The sequence below is a fragment of the Corapipo altera genome, unplaced genomic scaffold (assembly GCF_003945725.1).
Source record: "Corapipo altera isolate COAL_440 unplaced genomic scaffold, ASM394572v1 118, whole genome shotgun sequence".
Classification (NCBI taxonomy): Eukaryota; Metazoa; Chordata; class Aves; order Passeriformes; family Pipridae; genus Corapipo; species Corapipo altera.
Window position 1 is genome coordinate 1225439 of NW_020884991.1, and position 12036 is coordinate 1237474.

The window sequence follows — 12036 nt, forward strand, 5'->3', positions numbered from 1 at the left end:
CACCTTCCTTTGAAGGATGGCCAGAAAACAAAACTGCCAAAAGCATCGTTGACTTCTGAATATGTGCATTAAAGGCTTATCTTAGGATTGCACTCAATGTTTAAAGCTTCCCCTCCGGGTCTTCAGGCTAATCGTCTCCCAAACAGAACCAATTCAATATTACCCATGCACAGTTAGCTCCCAGTTGCCTGGGGTTCGGCTCATCCAGTTTGCCAGGAAACCATGGCATGGGTCTGTACTCAGCACAGCCTGAGCTGGGCGGAGTCGTTACCTTAGGCCTCGCCTGTCTCTGTGCATTCAGACATGGCTGTGTCCAAGCTCATCTCTGGGAAGCCAGGGCATGCCATGTCAAAGCATAGAGCCAGCTGCGATGCAAAGGCAGGCAATCCTCATCACTGTGCAGGTTTTACTCTAGGCGATGGAGACACAACCATATTTATTACCATTTCCCAGGAGAATATGGCCATTTCAAGATTTCCTTCAGGCATCATCTTTGGTGTCTTGTACTGAAATAGCATTTCTAGAGTCTCATTCCATCCCTTCTCAAAAAAAGTGCTCCTTAACTGCAACCTAACACTACTTAGAGAAGGCTCCTGCTTACTTTAATTGCAACCTCCTGTTTAAAATATCCACTGGTCATTTGCCCTCCCTCTCCCCCAACAAGCACACAGGTGGAAATTCTCTGCTCAGAGGTTCACAGGACTTCATGAAATATGAAATTAGAATATGGCTTGTTTAAAACAGCTACCAATGCCTTCCTTCTGCAGCCCACAAAGCATTCTTGTAACCAAAGCCACAAAAAAGGAGGTATTTTTAAATGAGCCGTGTGGATTGATTCACTGATTACTGTCTCTTCCTCCCCTTTATTGCTTCCCATCAGAGCTGGCAAATCACTCTCAGAACACTCACCAAACCATGTTCTCCCTACTCTTACCTCTACTATTTCCCCAGCCTGGTCCCCACACAAGTTATTTTCAGTAGGTAAATCATCTATTAGTTTCTAACCACCCTAATATACATGCTTCAAATTAAAAATGGATTAAACTGTTCAACTTTGTTGAACAAATGATCAGCACGGAGTGCAGCAACTGTCTCCATTCAGTCTTGAAGGGAGGGAGGAAAGCCTGGAGGGATTAAAGGAACCCTAATCACCCAGCTTAGCAGTGGAGGTAACATCAAGGAGACTTTGGCCGTCAGTAGAAACACAGAGGCTTCTCCAATACACCATTTGCACCTACTCTGGCTCGAAATTAAAGGTTTTCCTTTTTAACCACATTGCCCACAGCAGGTGCTGCAAGTTCCCCAACACTGCATGGAGTTCAATGTTGCAAGGCACGGAGACCCCCAGATCACTCAAACTGATGATTGGAGGGTCAGTCCCCACGCACTGACCTTCCCTCAGAAATGACCTGAGAAGCAGCACTGACTGCATTTCACACAAGTGCAATGCATTCAGAGAAAAACAGTTAAGTCAAGGGAGAGTCCTTTGCTCTGCTGCCTGGAGTTTCCAAGCTGTCTTTGGAAATGAATCAAATTCATGTCTTCCATGAAACAAAAGTCCAAAAGTAGCAGCAGCAGCTTGGCGAAGGAGGCACTAATTTTTGTTCATCCTCCAGTTCTCATCTGCCATAACAGCTTTTATTAGATGTATTCATCACGGTATTCACCATATGCACTTTTTTTCCAGAACAAGCCTAGAGCAAAATCAGGGAAACACTTTTTTTCTGTCATCATAACCATATATCCAAAGTATAGGAAACACTGCAGAATTCCCCCTGCCCCATTTTTTTTTTTTGCCTGCAGACTTTTTCCTGGAGTGCACAGAATGTATTTCAGCACATGCATCAGCAGCTTTAACCACGTTACCCTTAGGTATTCCAATGCTTTAATTTTTATACCATATGCTATTCCTCCTCTGCTTGCCGCCCACCCCCCACCCCCCATCGCTCCTGAAATCACAGGCATACTACGTATCCCTACCATTTAATTTTTACCTGAGATTTTATGTTCAACCAATGTACTAGTGGGATGAATTTCATTTAGGGCAGTCACAACCAGAATTGCTGTGGACCTCTTCCACTTCACTCCATTTTTTTCCATCTAGAAATTATGACGTCTTCACTTTATGTGATTCATATTTAAATACAGCAGATGGAAGCTGGAGGAATAAGACCCCAAATTTTCCCTACCCACATCAACATCCAACTACCATCCTGTGCAGCACAGAACTTCATATGCAGGTGGGATGAAGATGTTGACAAAAAGCAAGAAGCCACCACAGCTTCTTGCCCTGCTTCAGAATCTGTTACAAACGTATTTTAACATCCCTCAGATAGAGGGCAGATACTTCATTTAACAATACACAACCAACACTGATGCAGTGCTTTTCATCAGAGGCTTCTCAGAGCTGTGCCCAGGAAAAGTCATAACACTGTTTCCTGATTTTATTAGAAAAATTAAGCGAACCAAACTGAAACAACTTGCTAAGTCACACAGCAAGTTGCAGGAGATATAGTATCAGAATCCCATATGCTTCTCAGTCCAGAATTTTATGGATTGGACAAAGGTGACTGACTCAGTATGCCTTCTTGACAAGTCAAAACCACAAGTTCTTTTCTTCAAAAAGGACTGTGGAAATTTCTAGCCTGTCTTACTGCATCAGAGGTGTTCTTGTAACCCTTTCTATGCTATTTTTAAAATTTATGTTCATTATCAGGGAGGTATAATTCTAAGGGAGAAAAGGCAACCTAGAAATACGTGAGATCTGCCAAGGCAAAGATTGATGTAAGGTGACCAACCCAGGAAAATTAAGGTCAAATCTACAAGAAAAGAAAATACGGTTAAGGAGGAGGAGTATTTAAGCTCCTTTGAGTGACGGCAAAGCCCAGAGTGCACTTGTAATGAATTACTATATTACATTAATATACACTAGTGGGTATACCTTTTCCCTTTCCTCCCCCAAAGCTGCTATTGATGGTTAGGCTGAGAGTAATATGGCCTTACCCAGCTGAGAAACAGCAGAGTTATAATTGCACAGCCTCCAAGATATGCAGAAATGCAAATTTTTGTCTGTTTTTCTCTTTTCTTCTTTTGAGACACTGAGGGATTTCATAAGTGTTTGTTTTGGTTTTTTTTCTGGGAAAGATACATGTTGCAGACTTAATTTGCAAAGACTTCCAAAATGCAGTTCTTGGAAAAATATGCAGTGAGCATGCATGCACATAATTCTGACACCTTCAACATATTTCCTCTAAGAACAGGGCAGAGTTTTTCCCTATTTAGAAACTTTCCACAAAGTCCCATATTACCTTAAAATAAAAGGAATTGAGAGAATGAAGTAAAATATTTGAAATCAGCAACCTGCATAGGGTGCTGGTCCACCAATGAAACATGGCTTTTTGGCACAAAAATAAAAGTTACATATCCCTTTCTAATTTTTTTACTGTCAAGTTTAACACTGTCATGGATCAGTGTTACTTATCCAAAGCATCCAGTGCTGTACAGGAGCCAGACTGCCATAGAAGATGACAACATCCCACAGAAGTCATGTCAGGCTTGGCAAACAACCATCACAACCATAACAGGACAGATACACAAACACCAGAAGCATAGTTATTAACACAATTATAAAATCAGCAACATGAGCATTTTTGAAATATAAATACACATTTAGAGGAAACAAATTGTTTGCAAGCCACACTGTGGCACTCACCCTGACTCAAGAGTTTTGGGATAAATACCAGTTATTAAAACAAAACAAAACCAAACAAAAAACCTGCATACACACAGAGAAAAAAAAAAGGTAAAGGATGGGAGGAAGGGAAGAAATTCAATAAATTGTAACAAAAATTTCATCCCCTGTATCCGAAAAATTAAATAAAATCTCACTTGCTTTCAGAGAAAGAAGGGAAGTAAGGGAAGAGAGAGAACTGGAACTCAGACTTTCAAAGGGCCCATTTGTAAATCCATTGCCCAGCTCTAACACTGCTTTGCCAATGCCTGTGTGAATAACAACCCATCAAGCAAACAACCTATAAGCACTGTGCACTTCAAGTAGCTTTGACGTCTTGGTTCTGATCTCTCCATTCATTGTTCAATAAAAAATGGGGGCCACAAACCTGCACATTCATAATTGTCTCAACTGAAATGGAAACTGGGTGCAGGCCTGGCTGAAAAATCCCATTTTTTGAGACAGTTTGAAAATGAGTTTTACTCCCAGTTTACTGCAGATGTGTTTGGCTCACACGAGCAGAACTGAGTCTCCTACAAGGACTGAGCTATGCAGCTGCTCAGTGGCAAAAAGGCACCTCCTGCTCACACTTCATTAGCTGCCCACTCCTAATATTTACACTAGAAACTACACAGAAACTACAGGAAGTCACCTTGCTACTCACAAGCTACTCACTTTTGTTAAACTGTGCTTAGCATAACTCACTAGAGCAAAGCACACATTCAAACATGTATAATGAAAAATTTGTGCCCTGGCTGAGGGCAGAATAATAATGCTGGACAACAGCAATGAACTAGTTAAGTACAGGAGCTGGGGCACATGGAAAACAACTCATGTTTGAAAGCTCTGCTGAGAACAAAGTGTGAAAATAGCCGTTCCTGTGGCATGCTTTGTGTCTCCAGGGGTATCTACAGAAACACTGCACAGTGCAACATCATCTTCCTCATGCTGTCGAATATTTTCTAAAGATCATCACCATTTTCCCTCTGCCGATACAATCTTCTTGAGGAGATGGAAGGATTCTCATAATGTGCTGGCAAAGCCATAACTCTTCATCAGGTTATGAGCACCAGACATGCAGGTTTGCCCTCTAGTTCCCTCAGCTGACTGCAAGGTGGGACAGGACTACAGGAATCAGATCAGAACGCCACTTTCCAGAACTCACAACAGTTACATGTAACACTGGAGGGAACTAGACACAGAGTTGGGAACAGTAATACGGCACCATGGCTGCAGGACAATTTTTGCATGTGATTTGGGTAAAAATTACCCTTGAAAAGTACTAAGTGGTCAAAACGAAGACAAAGCAGCAGTGCATTTTTCATTTGGAAACTGCTATTTTCCTTTAGGGCAGGGGAAAGCCTCCTCTAAAACTTATAAGGTTTTCCTAGATCACAAGGGATTATACTTTAGACATGTTTTCTGTCTCATCATTGCTTTAGCACATGTATCTAAGACATTGCTATGGAAAAGAGGTGGGAGAAAGGAAGTAATTACACTACTAATTCAAGTGTCATATAGCTGGTTGCATTGAATTTTAAAGCCTTTTCACAGAAAGACAGGAAGAGGACTGAAACATTAATAAAATCCCATTTACACTCAAGATGAACTGCAACATATTATGAACAAAGTGCATCCATCACTTTCAAAGCTATCTACAGACACATTTACTTTATTCTAGTGGAGGCTACAACTAATTAGTTGAGTCCCCAAGATCCCTTAGGAAACACCAGCCACACATTCCCAGTATATAAACTAACAAGTGCTGGGAGAGGAAGGAAAAGGCAAAAAGAAAAGACTCAAAACTCACTGTGCCTGAGCATCTAACTGCCTTCATGATGAGGGAGTCCCACTGCAAGAACAGTTCAGCCTTCAGCAATGACTAAAGTGGACATGAGATTTGGCCATGAGATACTTAGGCACGACTGATCATATTTTCAGATTGGTGGGCATTTTGGTTTGTTTGGCTTTTTTTTTTTTATTGTCCAAATGTCAGAATTACCCTCTTAGCAGAGGCAGTGTCAAACCAGAAATTCAGTGTGTTATCTGTGGGAATTTCAATGGGGCATTTCCCCCCTTGAACTGTTTTTAAATATTTTTCCCCTGAGAATCATCATCTGCTGCTTACATCAGCTTCCTCTGACAGAGCACTCCTGAGAGTCTTGAGCACTGGCAGTCTGAAAACCAGGTAAGTTTTACAGCTGATCAAGGCCTAAATCAGTGTGCTATAGAAAAGAAGGTATTTCAAAATAATAAAAAAATTGGATTCACCACATACCCTGTTGCAAAGATGAGCTGGCAACAATAAGTAAGACAGCAACATCCAACATCCTCTTGAGAGACTATCAAGAGATTCTTGTAAAGATTCTTGAACTCACCTGGAAAAACTCGGTGAAGAGAGGGGAAGTTTCAAGAAGTCCGTGTGCAGGGGAAAAAAGTAAATCTAAATAGCAAAATGAGTTAGTCTTGTACTCTTATTGTACCTGCAGGGATACAAAGAGTGAGAAGAAGCCTTCTGGACATTATTATTGATTTCAAGAAATACAGACACAGATTAGGTATTAACATTTAATTTTATTTATAAAAAAATTGTAGAACGTATTAAATACAAACATTTGGAAAAAGCAATAAAGGCTTCACTAAGATGCCCATGAAGAGGAAGACAGAATCAAGAAGTTTATCAGATTTAGAGTTTTTAAACTAGTGGAAGTAATTGCTATAATTTTTCACTGACATCTCTACAAGTGGTGGCCAGTAGTAGCAAACAATGTTATTATTGTCCTTTTTAAAAAACAGAGATATGATTTGCCATATCTTCCCACTCAACCACAAAATGTAAGGAAGCAACTTTTTCCAGGTTAAAAAAACAGAGTAATAAATACTAGTAATTACCTACATTCTATAACACTAGACATCTGCTTATAATCACACATGGATATCAAGTTTAACCCCCCCGCAAAAAAAAAAAAAAAATCGATTATACATTTCAAATCTGGATATCCAGTAAGGTGTTATAAACTTCATACATTTTCCAGTGAACATCAAAATGAGGACAGTGTTTTGAAGTACAGAAACAAAATAACTGAATGCATCATCTACACTACAAAGGCCAACTATTGAGAGGTGGATTGGGTCTAGTCATGTTCCAGATAGCTGGAAAGTCCTACAAATTGCCACTGAAAGGCTTGTTGGAAGACAAATCATGTCATGTTCTCAGTCTTAGCTCCTCTCCCTCTCTAAAAGGTGAGAACTGTAGTTACTCTCTCTTCCTGCAGCTGTGGTAATTAGGGAGTAAACTATCATCTGCTCTCTACATGGACAAACCACATTCAAGTGGTCATAAAGACCACTTAACAAGATGTTGAAGCAAGAGACTACAGAAAATACCTCTTCCATCTTTTAAGAAGAGAGAAGCATTTTCACTTGCTGACAATATGGCATTCCCTCTGTCTTCAACTTTACCCTGTATCTGCTTTCGAGCTGCAGCATAATGCACGTTGATGTGGCTATGTGGCCCTAAAGCCAAATTCAGTTCTAAAAAAATCCTATTTGTGAGACTGACTCTTTGGGGATAACCAAACTATTTTAAAAAAACCCAGTATAGATTAAATCTTGGACACACGAACATTAATAGATATCTCCCATTCTGCCTTATATTTGCCAGAACAGCAAAAACAACTGCCAACTTACCAGCACTCACAGGATTACTACTGCAAAGACTAGAGTGCCAGGAGTGTTATGGGATACAGTGTCGGCAGCCAGCTAAAGGATGAACTGGCTGCGAGACCACAGGCAGAATACTTCTGACAAAGCTGCCCTTTGGGGATGGGCTGAAGTTGCCCTACCTATCCTATTGTAAGTAGAGCGTTGAACAAATGGACCCGCATCCTGATCATGTGTCAGACCCTGTTACCGAGGAAAACATTTTCCAATTACCACATCTGCTCTCAGAGCACGGAAGGGACTGCCAACGTGGACACTGCTGGGCTGGAATTCTTAGCCAATTATTTGCAGATCAACATATTCAAGGGCAGCTAAATACCTCTCTTACCAGACAAACACAGAGCAGCAATTGCTGGATATACCAAATATACAGTATATCCATATATTTGGCAGTGGTTCATTTAGCCGCAAGCTTGAAAACAAGGTCAATTCCAGCACTTTTCCCAACTCCAACTTCCCTTACTGTAACACAGATATGATTATCCTGCTCTCATCATGCTGAGTACACTTAAAGCAGTTAGTGCAATGAGAACCCTGATGCAGGCTTGAACTCAGATGAAATGGTCAGGCCAGTTTCGCCCCATTCCCTTTTTTCCTTTTAAGCAATTATTGATATGCACGACCCGTATTTCACAGGCCATAACATATTTTTTTAAGATACTTAACAACAGATATTTAACAGCCAGAGCTTACTCGACCCAAAAGCCTTGCTCTCCTCCAAAGAATTCACTGCCACCCAAAGCAAACAGAAAATCGCACGTAGAGGAATCTTGTGAAGAATAGGAGGTCAGGGTACTGAAGAAATTGAAAGAGACGACAGTCTATCTAGTATGCTTACTGCTTCTCACCCAGTGCTCAGCTTTTAGCATGATATATACACTACATTTGAACAAATGAGGGGGTTGTTTTTGGTTTTCTATCTTGGCTGTTTGGGAGGTATTTTTTATTTTCTGGAATCTTCAAGAAGAGTGGGCCTTCCATCCTCCAAGTCAAAGACAAGAAATCATTATCTTGGCATCAGTGTCACCCCCCATTACGCCATCAGAAGTCAATATGCTGCACAGCATTCCTACTGACATGTTTGAAGTCACACTCTTACAATCCACTTGAATCAGGTAATGGCTCCATTCCAGAAACACACAACGTTACCAAGAGCAGAGTATGGCCCCTAGTTTTAACCTAGTTTAAAATATATTTTACAAATGCGTTCCTACCAATTTGATCACAGCAAAATACATAGTGGTGTTTAAATGGCAAGAAAGTTGAATTCCAACAACTTAATCTTTAAACCAGTGAGAAATATGGGCAATTTTAAAAGAAAACAATAAACTTCTCAAATACAGACATTTGTGAAATATACATGCGCACCCACACTCACACTCACGCACCCACTTACTTCACTCCGTGTCAGATTAAGATTACACAAGGCAATTATCAAGGTTGCATTTACAACCACAATGACAAGAACAGCGTTTTTGAGGTAGCTGAAGTCAAAGAGCAAACCACAGCACAAGCAAAGAAACAGGTGCTCGCACTCACACTGAGCCCACTCTGGAGACACGTTATCATGTGCGCAGGGGTGTGTGTTGAAGAGGCACGTGCTCCGTGGGGAATGAAGTTCAGTGGCACTGGAGACCTGATAAGCTGTTCTCCAGAGGAGCTTATGTTGGGAGACCAGATGCACAGTCAAGGGACCATGGCTTAAATCACTGCACATCAGCTGAGCTGTGGTAACAGGCTCGGGGCTCTTGGTCTGTGGCAGTTCTACCGACAGCCCCGTCTCACGTGCACTGAAGCAAGTACGACTGTGGCAGTTGAAGGTTTTATTACTCAGAGCTGTCTGTCCCACTTCTCTCCTAGATGCTACTGCTTGTAGAAAGGTACGTGCACTCACATCTCACCCGCTCCAGCTTGCAGCCTAGCATTCAAGTTCAGACCCACCTCCACAGTATTACTTGCCAATGGACTGTGAACAGGAGCAGCAGACACACAGACTTAAGTTCCCTTTTTCAGGTGCAATAACATCTTTCCCACACTAATAGTGCAGAGATAACAAACTGCCACAGCTTGAATCACCAGACTTCATTTCTTCAAGCCCTTTGCTAGCCTACAACAAGAGGAGTTGAGCTAACCTCACACCAAATGCCAGGCAACATGGGCATAAGGGGTAACAGCTGTGGCTGGCGGACAAGCTGCCTCAGCCACAGTAACTGGATCCTGTCTCTGGGCATAAACAGAGCTTGATCCTGCCTGAATTATAAAACTGTGTGAAACACACTCATACACACACACACATAATGTCGTCAAGAAGCTTTCTATAAATCAACTGTTTGCATGGTTTACTGCTGAAAGTCTTGAAGATGGCATGGAAAACACAGCAAGATGTTTTGCAAAGGTAGCAAGAAGAAAATCGACCTCCTACGATTAGGTCTCTGTTGTGTAGTTGCTGTATGAGAGAGATGGCACAGACGAGAAGTTGTTATTCCACTGTCTTCCTCCAGTAGTCTGATGCAACTCTGCCTGCTCTTTATATTTGCTCAGAAGATTTTTGGCTTCTTGCAGATCCTGAGAAGAGTTTTCCCCGTATTCTTCTTTCAGCCACTGCCTGAACTGCAGAAATTGAACATACGTACACAGTATGATGAAACAATAACACAAGATTGATGGAGAAGTAATACTTCTTCCTGTCCTAGAGAATTACCGGAGTCTTTAAGATTATAAGCAGAAAACCACTCCAAATATTGCATGCCCTTCAATAGCAGCACAGAATACATAGGCACAGGGAAATATATTTGAAATCACTGAGATCCCTTACATCTCCTAAAATGACACATTTGTGGAACAGCATGGCTGACTGGAGTAATACAGAATAAGGAACACCTGCTGGGCAACGAAATCCTGGACTTAAAATCTCCCTGTTCCTGCTGCATACATAAACAATAAGATGAATTAGTGTGGAAGTTAATATGATCAGCCAACTTGCCCAAGTCACAACAGGCTGCAAGAAGTTTGAAGATCAGAAATTAACTACTCTCACAGATGCTGAGCTCACAAACACCAGTAGTAAAAAATGTACTGTAGATATCCCAGAAGATATCTTCTAGGAAGAAAAAGTTCAAGAGCTTTACAAGCTATAGCATAGGACCATATACTTTACTGACATGAATGACTGAACATGGTAACATAAGTATCAGGTCCAGCTGAAGGACAATCCAGCCCTGTATCCTGGTATGAGAGTAGCCAGATGTAAATGCCGAGGCAAGAATCAAGCAAAGGTCCCAGTAATGCTGGGACCATTTCCCTAGCCATTTCCTCAGCCCACGACAATTTTCAGCTCAGGTGCTTTCAGAGTCTGAGGCAGTGTCTTTGTGTTTGATAACAGCAAATTAATTTTTCTGTCATGAGATCACATTCTTAAACCCACAATTTTTTCCCACAAGACATCTGCATGTCAACAAGCTCCATAAGTGCATATTGTATAACACTCCACCCCTCCTTTTCCTTGATTTGGACCTGCCAACTGATAACCCCATCTCAAAGGAAGGAGTGGAAGTTTCACATGTTCACTTTCTCTGTCCACTCAGTTTTATACACCTTAATCACATTTACATCCTTCTCTGTCACATCTTTGCCAGTTGGAGAATTTGAGTCCAACTGAGGACAATTCCAATTGAGGAACTGTCCAACCCCTGACAATTTTGTTGCACTTCTCTGCAGAAGCAGCTAGTAAACACAGCCCCAAGTTGTTGTGTCCCAGAGGGGGAAATATTAATTTTTCAAACCTTAGCCTTCATAGCTTTGTTCTGTTTGGGGCTCACGAACAGCTTGATCCATAAAGACCATTTGCTAGGACATTGGGAGACAAGACCTCAACATAGTTCCTCCCTCTCATTCGTAAAAGATCGTAAGGTCCTGAGTCAAATCTGAAGCCTCAGGCTACCAAGTGGAGGTTTGGAACAGGTACAAACCATATTGTGACCCTAGTGACTAAACCCCACCCTGTAAGACCAAGATCTAAAGGACACCATTCCAGAGAGCCTACAGGATACCATCACCCTGTAGTGGCACAGCAAAACACCCATGCTGCTGAAATCTGAAAAAAGTTCACACCCTTGGCAGATGGCATTATTCCACTGAAATCAGGTGTGTAAACAGACACCTGCTAAGGATGTGGTTGCTGTTAAGAGACAGTAAGAAACTCCAGCCCAGCCAGTGAATACAGGTGGATACTTCTTTTTGCAACCTACTGCCTCCCCCTCAGTGAAAAAAGACAGAATGTGTAGTCCATGGTGGATGAAAAAAGAGAGACGTTACTGTCTTTATCAGGCTATTTGCATACAGCCCTAATTGTCATTGCTGTTAGACCAAACCAATTAGAGTAGAAATGACTGTAAGGGAGGAAGGAGACAAGTCTGGAAAGTCCCTCTCTGACTTTTGTCTCTTAAAAATCAGTTATTCTACCATTTATACCAGTTCCAAACGATCCAGGAAACATTCAGTTAAATATTAAAAAAAACGCAAATATTTACGGTTGCAAACTGCATCATACAAAACAAATGGTAATTTCTAAACTCTGAGCTTTC

The 12036-nt window shown here is 41.4% G+C and overlaps 1 protein-coding gene across 2 annotated transcripts in view; it reads right to left on the bottom strand.

Moving 5' to 3' along the window:
* Nucleotides 1-6286: 6286 nt before the first annotated feature.
* The window catches only part of DUSP22 (dual specificity phosphatase 22), a 43777-nt gene continuing 38027 nt past the window's right edge, over nt 6287-12036 (bottom strand). For both annotated transcript variants that reach the window (XM_027666306.1, XM_027666305.1), the window contains one exon: nt 6287-10063. In XM_027666306.1, coding sequence (XP_027522107.1) covers nt 9878-10063 — 186 coding nt within the window. In that variant the 3' untranslated portion in view covers nt 6287-9877. The remainder of the gene's footprint in view (nt 10064-12036) is intronic.